We start from the raw sequence: 19,549 nt of genomic DNA, 5'->3' as shown, positions 1-19,549 counted from the left end.
TTGTATGCACTTATAAATTTCGCACAGATAACAAAAGATAAGAATCGTTATAATAAATTAGAAAAGGAGATATCTTTTATTTCTATAGTCTCCTAGCTCTTTTCGTAGATAGCTACATTCACTATCCCGCTCCTTGATTTCTGTCCGTGATATATGGGATTTTTTTTATTTCCCGTTCCTTCCGCAACTGTCTGATGTAGGTGCCCTAGTTTCGACTTATATTCATGCCGGCTGTACTCCGTATATCCGGCGCAAAGGGCGAGTGAGTTAAGCCGTTAGTAACAGATGCCGCAACCCGGCTGTATCGGTTTAATTCGTTGGCGCGATAACCAGAACTTTCCCGGCGACTCGACGGGATGCGTCTTCATAAACCGCGGGCCATAAACTTTCCCGAATTACGATTACAAAGTGACTAATTCCCTTTCCGCTTCCGTGCCTTCTAATTACGTTTGTATTTCCCAAGGAGCCCCAAGTCTTCTCGGGAGACCTGAATCAACAGTCTCGAGCGCGCGAAATCTTAACAACCCACATAATTCTAACATTGCGAACTCTTGCAAGTATAATTCTTTTTTACGCATTTTGATATGAAGGATTAAGGACAGCTAAGATGCTGGTCAGAATTGATAGAAAGAGTTGACTTATATACCTAATAAATAACGTCTGTGAAAATATATTTGAAATAACGGAACTTATATCATGTCTGAGTAACTTCTGCCCTAGAATTCAAAACTCACACGAGATATAAAAAAAAATGAAAGAAAAACGCAAGTGAGAAATTCTTTCGAACCACGCATGTTCAATGACATTGATAGGTTGAGAGAGGAGGGTGATATAGATGAGATATAAGGTATAAGTAATGGAGTAGAGAGGTAGATGGTTTGTATTTCAAATTTAAAAGCATTCGACAATAGACGCTTCTTGTATTGTTGACTTATTTGAGAAAGAGAGAGAGAGAGAGAGAGAGAGCGCGCGAAGAAAGCAAGACAGAAAAAAAGTGAAGAGTCGGTCGAAGAGAACAACTACTGAAAACGAGAAGAAGGATAGCCCGGAGTTTTGTGAGGGACTGCAGACAATTTCCGCAGGGCTTAGTGGCTTTAGGCTCTCCAAATAAATTATTCCGCGGATGAGCGACGCTGCTTATTTTTCAGCATTTTCCGAGTCACCGCTTGAAACGTTATACGCAAGGCGTTTAAAAAGCATCGATCGAAAGAAAAGTAAAAGAACAGAAAAAAGAGAGAGAGAGAATGAGAATGAAAGGGAGGGAAAAAAGAGGGGGATAAAAATAGGAAAATAAATTTTATTATACCTTTAGGCAAAACCCATTTAGACGCGCAATATTGAAGAAATATTGGTCGACATTATAAAATATATGTGAATCGTTTGTTTTGAAAGGCTGTAAAGTTTAGTCTGCATGGCTAAACTTTTATAAAAAAAAAATCGTGCTGATATTATCTGTATTTCGCTCTAATTTATAATAACTTATTTTCAAAACTTACTTATCGAAATAAGTAGATCGTACATATACATATATTTGCAATTCAATAGTGTTTTACATAAAATAAGTTAAAGATAAAGACTGCGAAGCAGGTGGAAAATAGATTGCGAAAGCTTATGTAGGAAAATACCTCATAAATGTGCACTAATGCTTAACATTCAATATTTAATCGTTTCCAATGCATCTTTAAAGCAAGAAGCAAAAAAAGAGATCGATTTTCCTCTTTCATGCTTTAATTTATATCGATATAAAAACTGGTATTACCGTGAGTGATTGCAATGTCGTTACGAAAAATATCGATTCCTAATACTATCTTTATGAAAAAGCTCGTTTAACTACATTACGACGTTGCAATCAAGGTTTGTGAGAATTTCAATTTGCGTAAGTATGGAAAAACTGCATTCATAGAAGTATCGGAAAACCGCGTTTCAGCATTATATCGACTTATCGTTTCGGTTAATTCCCGACGAAACATATATACTTTAATACGCACAATCCCGCAAGGATTTTATTTCTCCGATAACCTCAATAAAAATATTCGATTTTATTTCCTTTTCACTTTATAGTAGATATAATATTTCCTCGAAATTGATAACAAGTCAGCGTATTACAAATCTTTGAAATGTTGCATATTTAACACATGAGAATAAAAGAAACTTGATGCTATGAAACTATGAATTTTAATCGTATTAGAAGAATGTAAAGAAAATGTTAATTAATGTCAGTAAATATAAAAAATATAACGACAAAATGTACATTTATGATGAAATAGAATTTTCAGAATTATTTTTACAATTTTTTAATCTCAAAAATAATTTTTGTTGACGTATATTTTGGCAGAATTTTAATTAGATGCTATTTTACAAATGTTTAAAAATAAAATAAACATATTATTATACAAATAATAAAAATTATTAAATGTCGTAAATAATGAAAATTAAAAAATTGTTAAAAGTAAGTTTATAATTAAAAATTACGTGTTATCAAAGAAACTATAGTCAAGAGAAAGTAAATGTTCTATGTGTTTATAACATTCTTTCTAGTTGTAAAATATAGTGCTTATAAGAGCCAACACAAGACATAAATGTGTGAAATAAAATATATTTATAAAATAAAATAAAAAAACGTATACGTTTTGATTTGTTACGTTGCAATTAGTGAATTGTGTCCTATCTTGTACATAACAGAATAGATTATAACGTTGCCAACGGTTCAGAATAAAGAGCAGTAATGAGATTTGTAACTCTTACCAAAGTCAATGTAGAGACAGAATACACAAATTAGAAACAAAGATAGGTTATAATAATTTTATATTTGAAAATAATCAAAGTAAAGAGATCAGAGAACGATACATAAATGAAAGATAAATACGTAGGTTAAATAAGAGAAATAAGACAAATGAGAAAGTAATATAAAATACAGTAAAGATGAAAATAAAAAATAAAAATAAAATTCTTTCTAGTAATAAAACTATGGTACATTTTGAAAAGGGTTAAAGCCTGTTCTTCTTTAAGAAGAAAGGAAGTCGGAAGATGAGGAAAAGGAGACTCGTCCGCCACGTGCTCTCATACGATACGTTTCTAAAGCGTCGAGACATCTGAAGGAATCCAGGAATGCGGGCCATGCAGAGAGTTCTAAAGAGCTTCCAATTTCGTGTGCATCTACCCTTAGAGGTTCCTTCGCTTTCACGATTTCTTCTTGGACCTCATCACCCGCATCTGTTCTTATCCTTTATATCATATCATGTCAAGTCACCTTTATCACATACAACTATAATACATCACAGAATGTGTTGTGAAGTCGGAAAACAATTAGGATTTATTATATTTTTGATGCGTAAGTTATGATCTTTATAAATATTTATATGAAAGAAATGTTAATATCAACATTAATATTAACATAAAAAAAAAACGTTAATATTAATTAGAAAATTTAAATTTATATCATTTGAAATAAAATCATTTTCTTAAAAAAATTTATATAAAGAATATGCACTTTGACCATCACTAATAAAAGGTAAAAAAAAATACATCACCAAATATCACATCATGAATTGAAAATGCGACATAATTCTTATGATTTTAACTCAATACAAATATAGAAATTATTTTTTTTCCTATAATCTTTACACACTTTTTACCACACAACATATTCTTCTTGCAATTAAAACCGTTTTCTCTCTCTTTTTACAAATAAATTCTTTATCATTTTTAAAAACTTTATTAATTCAAATTCTTTTTAAAATCTTCTCTTTCTTAATTTATATTATAGGTCTTGCAAAAAGTCTTTGCAATTGAAAAAGATTATTTTTTATCATAAAACTGAAAGATTATTTAAACAAGGTTTATTCAAAATGCAATACATTGGAGAATAAAATTATTAGTGTACTCTTTCGAAGCTTAATTCGTTGAAAACGTTTAATATCTTAGTTGTTAGCGGCTTAAAACCGCGTTATTGTAATAATTGCTATCTCTAAGTTCGCATACTAATCTACAATTCTGCAGAGAGTCTGCATGGCTAAACTTTTGTCAAAGAATAGAGAACAGTTTCACCACCTCGCATTACCGAGCACTATCATCATAAACGAAACATGCGCGAATACATCCGATTTGACTACTTCCACTACATCTATTGAAGCCAAACGGGACGTAAACGGGAACGCGCACATTCGACCCACGCATTTTTTAATCAACACCAAGCCCGATTAAACAGAATCTGCTAGCTATTCTGATTGGTCAGCATTGTGCCGTGGTGGGTGCTTACGCGGCACGTTGCGAAAATGATTGTTCATGTCAGATGGAGAGATATCTACTGGCATATCAACCCGCAAAATCGATCTCGCATGAATTAATCCACTCTGATTTTCGATAATGTTATATAACCAGAATGAGCCAAATAAGTCGACTCACATTCATGAAAACTTTGCATCTTGTGTTAAATTATGCATTTTTTTTATTAAAGATACAACTATAAGAGAGATTATGCATTTTGCAACAAATATTTCTACTCTATTCTCTAAAAGTTCACATATGGAAAGTAAAGCAAAAAGAAATTATATAACGACACTTGCTGGTAGAATATCATATATTTCACTCCAACTTTATTTATTTTCGCGTGAGTTAAGAGCTCCTCATTTGTTAGCGCGGGCTCAGATGGAGGCCGCACTAATTAATGCGACGATACTCGTCAGCGAATCAAAGCAACGGGGCTCTTCTGCGCGTTTGCATTCCTTGTACGTTCCTCACCTCTCCCTTTTTCCTGGATGAGAGGAAGAGAGAAAAGTGGAGCGAGAGAGGAACGGGCAGATAGAGTGCTAGAGGATGAGGACATCTCATCCCTTAAGAGGAAGCCTTAATAGGATGCGCCGGCGGTTGCCCTATACGCGCGATATTCTCTTCCCGCTATCGGGAAGGTGTTAGCTTCCGGATCCGTGCATTCGCAATTTGCATTAGCCGGAGCGAATTACGCGAAATTTATGCGAGCCGAGGATACGGCCGGGGTTGCCCTCGCTTAAGCGTATTCGGGGCCACTTAGGCGGCCGCTCCAGCGGTGGAGTCGTTCTACTTATGGCACCGTGGACAGCTAATGTCCGCAACTATTTCTCTCTCGCCGTACAGTTCGCGCTTACCGTCTTACAATATTATTCCACGAGCATTGTGTCTTACCCACTAAGAAAGACAGACAGAGAGAGAGAGAGAGAGAGGGGGTGGAGGGGGGAGGTAAGGGAGGGAAGGAGAATAGCACGTTTGCCAAACGACTATGTCGGCCCACGATTAATCGTTGCATCGTTGACATTGCGTTTCGCTCGATGTCGTTGCACGTGTGTAAGGCGTCCCTTAGGAAAGAGAAAGAAACGATAGAGAAAATATCATTCTCCTCAATAAATTGGAATAAAATGTTTTACAAGTAAGAATTCAATCAGTGACGCACAACTACCTGACATTAGAAAAATTTTGCCGTTTCATGATTATCGCTTTTCTGTGTGAGGCACGTACAACTTGAAATAAAATTGAAGCGAATCATGATTTTCTATCATGGTTTTTGCTTACGTTCTTCAGTCACCAATAAATTTAATTTTCCTATTAAAAGCAATAAATTATATAATTATATATTTTCGAATATATATGGTAATATCATAACTTTTGATACCGATAAATATAAAAGTGTACATATTTTATATGCTATTGATATACATATTGATACAAATAAACTTAGAAATATCAGAATGTAAATAGAGAGAAACGAAAGAATTATTATTTTTTCAATTAATCCAAAACGGGTTTTATTGTAACAAATTTCAATTTTAAATCTGGTAACGACATAAATTGAAATTAACAAGTTATGATAGACGTACATTCAAAACATTTATTTCAAGAAATAAGTAAAATAATTTATCTATGCACTTTTTCCGGAGCATTCATCAAAAACGGCACGTTAATAATTGAACAAACTATTTAATACAATTGCGACATGTAGATGACGAATGATATGCTTGCATTGTAGCGAATGGGACGAAATAACGTTTGACGTTAAATTAATGAAGTTTCAAATGCGAATAATATTTTGCTCCCGAAATTGATAATACAGATGCATCTCGAATCGGGATATACCTATGGATTGTAGCTACCAATCGGTTTGATCAATCGACTCGCGGCATGCTCTTTCAATTATCTCGGGACGGCAACTCCGATCGGACGTGAAAATTAATTGCTCGCGTGACGCATATTTGATCACGGCAATTTGTATCTTTTTTATAGCTGCCTTCTTCCATGGAGCATCTCTTCCGTGATAATGTTTACAAGCATCGAGTAACCCGATAGAAATTATTCTTCTAGTCAAGGCTAGTTGCAAAACGCTAGTAAACAAAGATACATTCGTACGATCGAATCATTTTACAAATTAACAAAATTATTAAATCATATCTACTGAGGGAAATTAATTGTTAGAAAATTTCGCACATAAAATTGTGAACTCGCGTTCGATCGTAGCACATAGTTAAAGAGTTAGAAAGGATAGAAACTTCAACTAAGGATCTGATTGTGCACTGTTAGAATTAATCTAGTAGAATGTGATGATTACTCACTTTCTTGCCGTCCAGTTCGTGATTGCCCTGCGCCAGCACTTTGTCTACGCTTGCAGGGTCTGCGAATGTGATGAATCCAAAGCCCCTGCAAACAAACGAAAGGAGGATGTTTAATATGAATGTATGCTTGTCGCTCGGGACATTAATTAAGCAAGCATTTGCTGATAGTAATAGTATTTCCATCGTGAACGCGTACAAAGATAGCGATTGTAGTACAGCGTCACACGTTGCAAGATACATATCTCAATGTAGCGCATATATCAAAATGTACGATCATAAAAAAGCCGGTTTGTAACTACAATATACTTTCGTATTAATTCATTCTCGTAAATCGCGAGATACGATAATATTAATTCTCTGAATGAGGTAATTTCCTTTCATTTTATTTTCACGATTAAAAGTAGTCATTAGAGAGTAATTGATTACTACCGCTTTTCTATTTTACGCATTTTAAAAATTATGCCAAAGAATCACTTCAAACAATTTCGAAATATTTATGTCGGTTTTATTGATCTCTCTAAACCTGAATCGATGAATAATCACTGATTATTATTAGTATGCTACTGGCAATCAATTTTAAAATGAAATTCAACTAACAACTCAATCCCTTAACCGTGGAAACGTGAAATCCCTAACCTAGCTAATCTTAATTGCTTTATATCCCTATTTAGTGTATTGGACCTGAGAGCAAATATCGATATTTTAATTACCTATATAATGCTTCCTTTTTTTAAAATTAAATTTCACTGATTACGCAATGGCATATCGCTAATTCAGATTTAGATTACAAACATATCCATTACAGTATTAAATTAAGCTAAGATTAACGATGGATTAATTCCTTGTGTCGTCTATAACAACAATTAATCAATATATTATGTTCCAGTTTTAGAATATATGCTAGTTACAGAAATAACAGTAAATTAATATTGGAAATATCGTCGTGCTATATGTGACATAATTATCGTAGATTAAAATTCATTAAATGACATACACATATAAATATATATATATATATATATATATATATATATACACACACATATATAATTATATGTGTATATCATTTAATATACTTGATAATAATGTTTCCTAAGTAATAAAATGGTATTAAACAATTTCATTCAAGATAATGTATCTTTGACTGAAATTTAATTTATTATTTACTAATTGTACTCGTAAGTGCATACACACACATTTGGTGTGGACGTTGTTTACTCTCAAACTATCCACAAAAATGGATTAATTTACATTTTGATACACATGGAAGTTAAAAATAACGAAATGTAATTTTTAACTCAAAGAATTAGGTACCATTGCTCCTTTATTGTCTAACAGTGTGTGGTTGCTAATTTATCAGAAACTATGCAAATTCGTAGAAGCTGTCGCGCCAGTAACATTAAAATCTAAAGGATTAAAGCGAAACGAATATCGAACCTGGCACGGTCCGTTGTGTCATAAATATCACACCGGACATCGTGTACACACGGATATATTAAAAGACAGTTCGATGCCGTGAGCTAAGGGGGTGGATACCGTCGGCCGATCCACGAACAAGGGATGAGCGATACGAGGGAATGCAACGCGCTGAGAGCCGGACGCAAAACGGTTTGCATTTTTCATGCCGGGGCCGCCTCGGCAGTTATTGAAAATATTTACATGTTATTTATGGGGCACACATGCTTCAAGAACCAAACGCGCCACCGAGCTACCCCCGTCAATCCTCCCCGCGTGTTTCTCTTCTCGTCCACCTTTCGCACGCAAACCCCTTCTTTTCCGCTTCTATTCCTTCGACTGCCTCCCTTTTCTGTTTCGCCGTTCCCTGCGGAACATCGTATTCCGTCGCTGTTCCCTCCCTCAACTCCTTCATCCGCTCCCGAGGAGCAACCGCCCCCGGCCCTGCCGGCAACGTCTCGAGAATTCTACAAAACGTTTCACGCCTCTCTTACTGCTTCCGCTTCCTTCCCACCGACGAAACAACGAATACTCGTATGGATTGAATTTTTGATGGAACCGACCCCTCCGGGCCCTCGACAACCCACCCTCTTCAACCGTTCCGCTTTCCATCGCCGCTTTCTTTCGTCCGCGATGTACGGTGATTCCCGTGCGTCGAATGTGCGAGTTACAGGGAAGTATCGCGACAACTTCCTCCTATATCGATTTCTTTGAGCACACGATATCGTCTCGAACGAAGTCAACGACAAGAAGGGTGCGTAGTACCTAAGAAAAGTAAAGAGAACGGCAACACGTACACTTGCGTACGCGAAATCGGAAGGTAGTCGATTGTTATTCCGCATCGGTGACATTCGAAAAGGGCGCAATACAATGCCTCGTGTTTCCACATGGCGTTGGAAAAAAAGCTAGTTTCACTCCCTCGTTCATTTTATAACAGAGAATTGCACCAGCGGCCACAGTTATTGCAATATCGCTGTATCAATACACACGACACGTATACACGAATATACGAGATTGTTTTTCCTGCAAAAGTTTTGCCATTTGCTGTATTCTTCCGTAATTTTTTTAATTCTTAATATTAATTTGCATAAATTTACAAATATTGTTTAATGGAACAAAATATGCATATTAGGATCATTATATATCAAGATATTCCAGAAGTTTTTTTTATCCATTGATAAAAAAATCTGGACCAATTAAAAATCGATTTTTTTTTGGCTATAATATTGAGAGTGTTTGCAAGTTTTCCATATTTTCAATATTAAAATTATTAAATATCTTTTATACACTGCTACAATTGGATAAAAAATAAATGGAGAGCACAATATATAATATAATACACGTTCCAACTCATGGCGTCTACGATGCCATCCAGCATTAGCGAGCTCGCGATTTGCTCATGTGGCTACGACAACTATACACGCCGAATTTTGGGAGGTTTTTCACAGTACGCACGGCCGAAGCGACAATCGCGGCAAACGAACGGCCGCTGAATCGGCAGTCGTCCAATCAGCATTAAAACGCCAAACAACACGAGCGAGAACACCACAGGCAGTTCGCATTTGCATACAACGAAACGAGAGTTCGTCCGGACGCGTTCTCTCTCTCTCTTGCGCGCTCTCTCTCTCTCTCTCTCTCTCTCTCTCTCTCTCTCTCTCTCTCTCTCTTCCTCTCTTTGTCCCTCTCGCATTCTCTTTTATGACAACGCATTTATGACGATATGCGCGCAATGTACCGAAATCATGAACAACAGCCTCGGAAAGCCACGCGAATAATTCATTCTTTTTCACCGAGCATCACCGGAATTTCATTAGAATTTATAGATTCACCAATGATCATTGGAAAATTATAAATTGAATCATTAATTAGATCAATCATGTACAGTAATAATAGAGAAGGCAGAGAGGCTGGTTGGTATAAGAAGCAAGTTAGTATTGTATTCCGCGTTTATGTATTTATCGCAGAAGAAATAATGGAAAGTTATCGGAAAATATCTTTTTTATAGTATTTAGATAGCTTTTTTCTCTAAATTTTAATTAAATCAAATAAATGTTGCAATAAAAAAAAAAAGAAAAATCTAATTCTAGACGAGACAAGTAAATTTTCAAGCGTTTCAAAATTTTGTATTTATTAATGTTTCTTGAGAAAGTAAATCTAAGTTGACGTAATATTACATATTAGGTAATTTAGGAAAATAGAAAAAAGTTTCTGTTATCACGCAATATGTTATTGAGTATTTTTTTATAATAAAATAATACAAATCAAACATATGTAAAGATGGAGTACGTTGACTCATGTTTATTTTATTATAAGAAATGTGTGAACATTCAGTTACAATTTAACAAAACGCTTTGTATTTAATATTTCTATTGAAGCAAGCTACAAAATAGTTTACATTTATATTTTTGTAACAACATTTTGCTCAATAATTACAAAATATATTTTTAACAAATATACTATACGATCTCTTCAGAGTACACATCTGCGATCTGCTTCTTTAATTTCTTTTATGTTTAATTTTGTGTGAAAGAAATATTCACAAAAAATATTTCTTGCGTTTATTCATTCATCTTCAAATACGTTTTATCATTAAACAAAGCAAAATTGTAATTCTTTTTTCTGACAAAAGATTAAAATCGTCGCACATTTTCCTGTGAAAATTTTACGGAATGTAATATCGTAAACACTGTTGAACACCGTTGGACTTAATTAAAAAAAAAAAAATTAAACACATAGATTGCTTAGTAACGCTATTGCAATCTTCATTCCGCATTCCTGACTAAACTTGGTTCCAGACTCGCGGAGATTCAATCTTAATTTAAGGTAATTATTCACAATGAAGGATGAAAAAAACCGTATCTCGGCGAGTTACCAATCTTATGACGGTATATCAGAGGAGTCGAGGGCCACTCGAGAGTCATCCCCGGGATAAAGGATGGATCTATCGCGGACGCAATGCGCCATCGCGCCACTCGTCACCCCCGGCCATTGTACGTGAATAATCTATAAAAGGCTGAGTAGAAGGATGGCGGCTGACGTGTCCCTTGTCTACTTGAGCACGGTTTCCACGATCCTCTACTTTTCATCCTGCTTCTCGTCCTCTTACCCCGACCTCTGCCGCTCGACCACGGTCGCTTGCCTCTCACTCTACCTCTGCCGACTTAACCGTCCCCCGACCGGTCTCATCGCCCTTTTCGCATGCTTCCCCGTCCCAGCTACGGAAGGGTGTCACACCGGGCTGATGCGGTGCATTTGTTTGTCACGGTCTCTCTTATCCTTACTCCCTCGCGCCGGAGGCTCGAAGATTCCCGGGTATAGCGAGGATATTCTAGACGCGTGCGACAAGAAGAAATCCCAGCCGAAATCAGTTCAGGATAACGTTCAGTGCGTGAAGCACCCTCCTCAGAAGAATTTGATAAGATGAAACTCTAATGAAAAATCGCAAAGATATTCAACCGGCAAATATTCATCGATTATTGAAAGTTTTGATGGGAATTGCTCAGTTAAAGTAAAGGAACAAGTGTAAAATAAATTTTAAAAAGGAGAGGTGCCTGTTTATGTTAGCAATGCTTATTTTCAGCATCAAAACAGGTTATATGACCAAAATTAACAGCAGACAATGAAAATGCACGAAAAAGTGTATGCAGCATCTAATCTTGAACTAAACGATTGATGCTGAAAGTTGGATTGAGATCACGTGATCACATTTACACTGACATTGAAATTACAGTTCGAGTTTTATTTTCAAATGGAACATTATATGCGTACCTATTTAATAAAATAAATAATCGAAGCGTGAAAAATAATCTGTTAATTTAAACAAATCTTGATAGTTCTAAAAATTTTCTATATTATATACACAAGTAAGAAATTTGTATATAATTAATAATAATTTCAAATATTCTTGTTAACCATTGAATTTAATATAAAGTTCAAAATTAAAATTCACAGTAACTTTTAAAAGAAAATGTAGCATTTTATTTACTATGATATCTTCTGCAATAAAATATACGCGCTTAATAAAGAAATATTTATAACTCAGATTAATTATCTGCGAAAAATAACAGTTTTGCATAAAATGAAAAAAATGTTATATTATTAAACTTTATCTGTCACTGTAATTAAATTGCTACAATCTGAATGGCTGAAAGATAATATTGTTAATGATAATAATACCAACACACCCTGTATGCCATTATGGTAATAGAATCGAAAACGTTTTACCGGTTATATCACAGCTAAAGTCACGAGACACGAGAAAGGAGAATAATAAAATGGAAAATAAATCAGCTCAACGCAACTCGCGCATACCTTACCCTCGTATCGCGTCGAAAGGCTACGCTCCTAGCTGGAGAATTTACCGCGACGCAGGATAAGGCTGTAAGGCCGGGGAAGAGGAGACGCCGTGCCGGTGTATTAGGTGTATTTATGTAGGCGGTCTCATTGCGCGCGAACTTACTGTAAGTACCGGCAGTTACTTAGCCCGACAGTTTCTGCTATTGCAGCCGACTGCGATATACCCTGGCCCGGGGGTCGGGTCGTAGCTTCGTAGCTGAAACCAGTTACGAACCTAGTTCGGTGAACGCACACTCCTCGCATTCCGCCAACCATCGTTCCAACGCTATAGTCCGGAGTCTAGAAAACGACTCTCCTTTTCTCTGCCCGTTAACCCTTTCCTTCCTGCTCGCACTACGTTCCCTATCCCGTCTCGCCCCGGAAGTTTCATCCACCATGTGCTCGCTGCTTTGTCGTACCGACAATATAGTAACTGCTCTTTAACTAACCGCCTTAATCCGCTTTCCTCCTGCCGAGATGAAGACAATCAGCTCCAACGTCGAGGTGAGAAACACGCGAAACTCGCCGCGAGCTCGCTGATCTTCCGACTCGTGTCGCTTATATTTCCCTACCATATCTCCCTTTTCGCATTTACCTGAAGCGTTTACTGTACCGCTGAACAATCCCCTTTTGTCTTGGTTTGTATACATAAACTCGTATTGTACAGAAATTGAAGAGGACGGAAAGAGATTTTCGTTTCATATTTTATATATTTTAAATGTTGAATAAAAATGGCTAATGACTACTCTTTGCATGTCTTTTTATATTTAACCATTTATATCTATAAAAATTACATTGCAATATAAATAGAGAGAGAGAGAGAGAGAGAGAGAGAGAGAAAGAGGGGGAGAAAATCGTAATTAATTAAATCAAAGAATGAAAAATTTATTATATGTCCAATTGTGATTTAATATATTCATTCCAGTAATATAAATACACATGATATGTATTAATTTATTTCATCAATAAAAGAAAATGATAAACTTAATTAAATAACATTATACGATATGTTCCAAGATGCGAAACCGTATTTTTACACCCGTAATGTTCCCCTTCAATTCCCCAGCAGGACAATAGCTTCTCATTTTGCGCCCATAAAACTGCTCTCACAGGACTTCCGCCGCGACGTGGATTGAAATGTTTCCACGAGATTAACTTAACCGCATAATAATTCTGGATACAAGCTGTGCGGCTGCATTAAAAGCGTCGCCAGTCACACAGTCACCGCCATTACGACGGTATATCGAATCGAATTACGACCAACTAGTGCAAGAACGCGTCAAGTCGAACGACTTTTATACAGGATTTGTTTCTTTTTCTCTTCTTATGTAATCTTCTTCCTCTATACCTATCTTCTCCTTCTGTTTCTCCCTTTTTCCACTTCTTCACTTCTCTCTATCCACGCCGCCTTAATGACCGGCTGAATATTTATAAAGCTCTGACATCGTCTAGGTGGCCGGTAGCAAGGCCGTGAAAGCCACCGCGTCCCATGGAGTCTCATTGTAATTGCCCTGTTCTTCTTGACTTTTCCTTGAAACGGGATCCCGTTGAATTGCATTATGCAAATCGCAATCTCCCTAAGTCAGCTCGCCCGGCCGCCGCAGGCTGCGACCAGGCGAGACGTTTAAGGCGAACGGGAAAAACGCGAGGAAAAATCTGCTCAATAGCCTCCTCTCGTGCTGTGGTCGACGCGATAACGATATCCGCAATTGTAGTCGCTCGCTAATGATAAGGTGACAGCATTTGTACGCGCGACAATACGAAATTGTATTATATTAAAAAATAAGTCTACGAGGTTTCATTTTGTGAAAATCCATTAGAAATCTCTTCCCTTTATAATTATACCTGTGGAGAGAAAATTGACTAGATAAATCATTTTTTTAAACATCTTACGAATAATTGTAAAAAAATCCTCTTTTCAACAATATTCACGATAAATCATCTTTTCTAAACTAACCTTTTCTTTTTGCAATAATGATAAAAATAATGTTACAGTTTCAACAAATTTGTCTTATGACTAATTTCAATAATTAGTTTATTTGTATAATATGTAGGTATATAGTCGCAATAATAATTATTTTAAATAATTAAACATGTATCATATTATAAAATGTTACTTTCATATTTACAATTATTTTCGTAATTTATATTTTTCATAACCATAACTATATTACTTAAAAAATATTTATGTTATTTCCAAAGCTAGTGTACAATTCCTTAAACATAAAAAGGTTAAGGTCACGTAGTGGGTAAGAAAGAAGAATAGTAAAACTTCGTAACATTCTTGCCAAATGTCAGGCGAACACAATTTTATAATTTCATTGAGTTTTTAATTCCTGACAACTTTTTCTTTCCACGGCGGCGCCAACGAGAAACGCGAGGTACGGGAAAAGATATGAATATTCATCGGGCATTTAGGCCACGACGTAACTCAATTAGTGACGGAATTATTGTCCTCCGCTCGATGGAAGAACGAGAACATGCTAGAACAAGGAGAAACCTAGTCAGTTCTGTGTGATTTGTCTCTGAACTTCTTGGGTCACGTTCGAGCATGATTTTAATCCTTTTGGAAGTAAAAATTAAATTTCTGCATTTTATTTAAGAAAGATGACTCATTCAAATGATATAAGCTTAAAAAAAACAGTTGCTTGAACTGTAAATTCTATAATATAAACATAAAAAATTTTAAACAAATTTTTTCTAATTAATTCAGATTTTTGCACACATATCGTAATGAAACATATTTTTTCTCAAATATTTTATAATATTTTATTGTAAGAAATCAATACTAATAACTAATTATCTTACAAGTAAAAATAAATAACATAGTCTCGTATCATCCCTATCACTTTTTTTCAATTACCTATATATATATTATTTTGTCATCATTCAACTTAAATAATTTCGAATATTTAATTGTGTTATCCTTAGGAAGTTATTATAAAAAGGCTAAATTTTCTCTCTCTCCCATCTTAATTTTTAAAGAAAATCTGAACAATATAGAAATAAATACATAAAAGAATTACATTTTCCTAATTTTTATTCAAGTTTGTACGATGAAGCGAATATCTATTATTGGCATTCCATATAATTAAACATTACATGAAAAATGCTTAATCTCAATCGATGCAGCATTTCTGCTTCGATATAATTAATTCGTCCACAAGATTGATGTTAAAACACTTTTGGCTATAACTATTTTTAGCGAAGAAATGCTTGATATGGCCTTTCGCGCTCGCCTCCCGATGGATAATTTATGTTGAGGCATCATAGTAGCTCGTCGTGAAGCTGGAAAATTAATTTCATTCGCGGATTGTCACGCACACACCGCAGTCCAGTCCATCCCTTTCAAGTCTTGTCCATCCTAGCACACCGGAATTCGTTAATATTCATGACCGTGGGGAATAACGCTTATCTCACAGCGCTGAAATAACTCGATAGGGCGCACTGATCCTGACTTGGCATTTTCTAGCATCGCTTTTTCGGCTCTTCCTCTCATAAAAGCCTTTAACTTTAGTTTGCTCTCTATTAATATGAATTGCCGACTATCATAATAATTTGCATCAGATGATGGGATGAGCAATAACAATGGCGTTATATTTTAAATTTGCAATTTTATATTATTTATTAGGAATTTTAGTTTTATAATACTTTAACTATATTTACGATCTGATGTTCTGCATTTTACATACACATATACTTAGCTTTTTTAATGCAAAATCTTTCTTCTGCTCGTAATTATTTTGCTATATAATTAAAATTATAATTACTTATCATAAACGCGATATATTGTAACAGTTATATAAGTATTAATAATTATGTTATATCTCTCTCTCTCTCTCTCTCTCAATTTCTAATATTCCGATAATAATTCTATATTTTATATTATTTACATGCTAAAATGCTTAATAAATCAACCAAAGAAATATTATTAAATTTCTTTTTGAGTAGTAGGTTTATTTTCATTGTCCGTGCTATCATATCTAGCGATTAAAAATTGAATATAAAGCGGTACAAAGAATAAAAACATTATATCAAAAAATGACTCACTTAATTAGCAAAGATAACAAAAATTCATTACATTCAGCGATGGTGCGTAGAACAGTATACAATCTATCTTATGGAAGCGCGCGTTTGAAAATATTAACTCGCCAGTCCAGTGAAAAGTTATTTACGAATTAAACGATTTGCGCGTGCTAACCGAACACCGGATATACCAAGACTGAGGAAGAAGCATAGAGAAAAAAAGCACTACCTTGGCCACCTGTTGATACCGTCCTAAATATTCGTCACGCGTCTTGCTAACTGATTATTACAAATATTTAATTACAACGTGTCAAAAAATTCTAAACAACTAAAATGATCTCTTAAAAGGTTTCACCGATCTTGAACTAAACCATCGCAAAACTTGGAATACAGATTTCGGGGGAAAGGAAAATGCTATTTTAACAGAGTTTATTCATATTTTATGAATTTCAATTTTAATTTTTAGTTCTTTGCTTCTATCTCTGCATGAAATTATAATTTCTTTAGCAAATTTTAAACATAATAATAATTAATAATTGAATTGTTAATGGGATACGTAAAAAAAAAAAGAATTTTGAAGTTATTTTTGTGAATGCATTTTTTTACATTATTAGGTAAAAATGATCAATGTGAACTCATTATATGTAAATATATATTAATCAATTGCGGATTTTTAAATATTTTACAACATTTTAAATATGCTTATGATAAATGACTAATAAATAATTATATACGATTAATTCTGGTAATATAATATTTATTTAACGAATAACATGTATTGGTTAATAATATAAATCTGCGATTGCTTCACCGCAGCTAAAAATTTGTTTGTCGAGTTTAAATTAATTTTGCGTATGCACATGCATATGCATCCGGAAATTAATATCGAATGTCGTTTGAATCTATGCACTATCATGCAGACCATTCACAAAGTTTTTCTGTTTAAAGATGAATATTTTATACGTAGAAAATAAAAGTGCAAAAATGCAGGTACTTCCATTCATATCAAATTTTATACTTTCATATTTGTAATTATGTGTATTCCCTGAGACATATTAGCTAAAGCCGATGATGGTAAATGACGACTGATCGCATATAAGAGTATTCGACTGTTCTTTTGTTCATCGAAAATTCTGTCGCCAACGGAGAAAATCGCGATAGACGGGATCACCGAGCGTAGCAGCTCGCGACGATGTTTGAAACTCTGAAGAGCGATTGAAGAGACGACGACGCACAACGACCGCGAAGAAATACAGAGGGGAAGGAATACGTGGAGAGAAAAAAAGAGGACGAGCGTCGGTAGTAGAAGCCGAGGTGGAAGCTGCAGGACGGCGCAACAGAATCACTTGACGCAAGGAGAGCGAGAGACGGCGAAGCCAACGGCTCGCATCCGGGGAAATAGAAGGGTAGGTGCTGGCTTCCGTCTGTCTGTTGCCATAGCGACCTCGGCCGCCCTTTGGCTTGGCGAAAGGGCCGCAGACGGTAAATCTCTTGTACGTACAATAATCCCGCGGGTTGCCATTTTGCAATCCAGCTCGTCGAGAAGCGTCGTCTTGCACCCTCGTGCCGGTTGCACACGTCGCGATGTTTTCATTTGTCTTTGCATCACGTCGCCGTCCGAGTCGCCGTCGCGTCGCGTATTGAAGAATCTCTTGTTGCCATGCCGATTTTCGCATTATATGATGTAACAATCCTGTAGGAGAGTGCTTACTAACGTTACATTCTAAAAGCGTTTTTCTGATCTCGTATTCTGTAAGTCATTATGACAGTAAAGCCCTAATAATATGAGATAACAGTGATAAGAACAGCGATAGGAATATATACATAGATCCAATTTGTCGGAAATTTTATCGTTATTGCCTATTCCTTTCGATCTACATTGACATATATGCACATTTTCGTATATTGGATTCATCTGTTTCTATCGTTATGCCTGTATTATTTCTGTCGCTATCACTTTATAGAGGGACTAGTGGAAGGTTAGGGATTCTCTCTAAAATTTTGTCGATAATTTTTACCATTGTTAACTAGCGACAGTTAATGAGGACAGTGCTTTTTTTTAGAATTGTTGTTGCTATTGGCTGTCGTTAATTAATGATAGCAACGATTGCCGATAAGAAAGACATTAAAGAATCTCACTACGAATTACGTTAGAATTCTTCAAAAACTCCATTTGTTCAACTACAATAATTAAATACTTTCGAGAATAATCCAGAAGCACTTTCCAAAATAATCAAAGATAAAAATGGTTTATCTTTTTCTATTTGTTTTATTCTTTTACTACATTTACTACATTTAATTGCTTTTAGTTAAATTATAATGAAATTCTCGATTCCACTAGAAAAAGTTTTGCAGAATTCTTTTAATTGATTTTTTGCTTCACATTTAACGGTAAATGTTTTTTCACATGATTTTATTTTCCTTATTTGACTTTTAAAACTAAATGCATATGTAAAAAAAATTATCTGCGGCCTCCCCTGCGTTCGCGCGAGCGCGCGTATAAAATCTTATTTACGTATTTTCTTGCGCTCTCAATCGTGCGATACGAGAAATCGGGATTTTCGCAAGCGACGACTTGCCGTTCGTCTTTGTAATCCGCTTTCCGGCAATCGCGACATTTCCGACGGGAAATTTTCATTCGTTCGTTTTTCACTACTCCCTTCGCATTATTATCCATTCGTTCATGTTCCACTTGCGCTTCGGCATCGACGTGGTCCAACTTTTCTTCAACTTTCAAAACACACATTTCTTCAATAAAATTGGCAATAACTTGTCCAGTTCTTTCATAAATGTAACATGTCATATACTAAGAGGGATTTTGTGAAATATTTGCGTTACGTAAAAAAACATTGAAATTTTTATGTATAATGGTTTGGATTAGTCAAACTTTTCGTATAATAAATAATATATTTTATAGTTGATATAATACTTATTTATCAATACCGTCCCTCTTTTTTTATATATTTTAGTAGATTAGTAACTTTATCTATTTAAATGAACAAAAGTATTTTTTAAAAAATTAATTGGAAAGAAAGTTAATTTATTAAACTTTTTATTCGTCCAAGTTAGTCTGTTAATTGCTTTTAATTTTCTCGGTTTATCTTCATTTTCTGTGATCTTTACTTCTAAATTATACTTTGTAGTGCCGTCTGTCA

General features: G+C 35.1%; 1 protein-coding gene across 1 annotated transcript in view; it reads right to left on the bottom strand.

Moving 5' to 3' along the window:
- Rbp6 (RNA-binding protein 6) overlaps positions 1 to 19,549 on the bottom strand; it is a 652,248-nt gene that overhangs the window by 263,471 nt on the left and 369,228 nt on the right. The window contains exon 4 of the mRNA XM_018541612.1: positions 6,579 to 6,663. Coding sequence (XP_018397114.1) covers positions 6,579 to 6,663 — 85 coding nt within the window. The remainder of the gene's footprint in view (positions 1 to 6,578; positions 6,664 to 19,549) is intronic.

Source organism: Cyphomyrmex costatus, unplaced genomic scaffold, assembly GCF_001594065.2.
Source record: "Cyphomyrmex costatus isolate MS0001 unplaced genomic scaffold, Ccosl1.0 scaffold296, whole genome shotgun sequence".
Taxonomy (NCBI): domain Eukaryota; kingdom Metazoa; phylum Arthropoda; class Insecta; order Hymenoptera; family Formicidae; genus Cyphomyrmex; species Cyphomyrmex costatus.
This window is presented reverse-complemented; position numbering and strand designations above follow the sequence as displayed.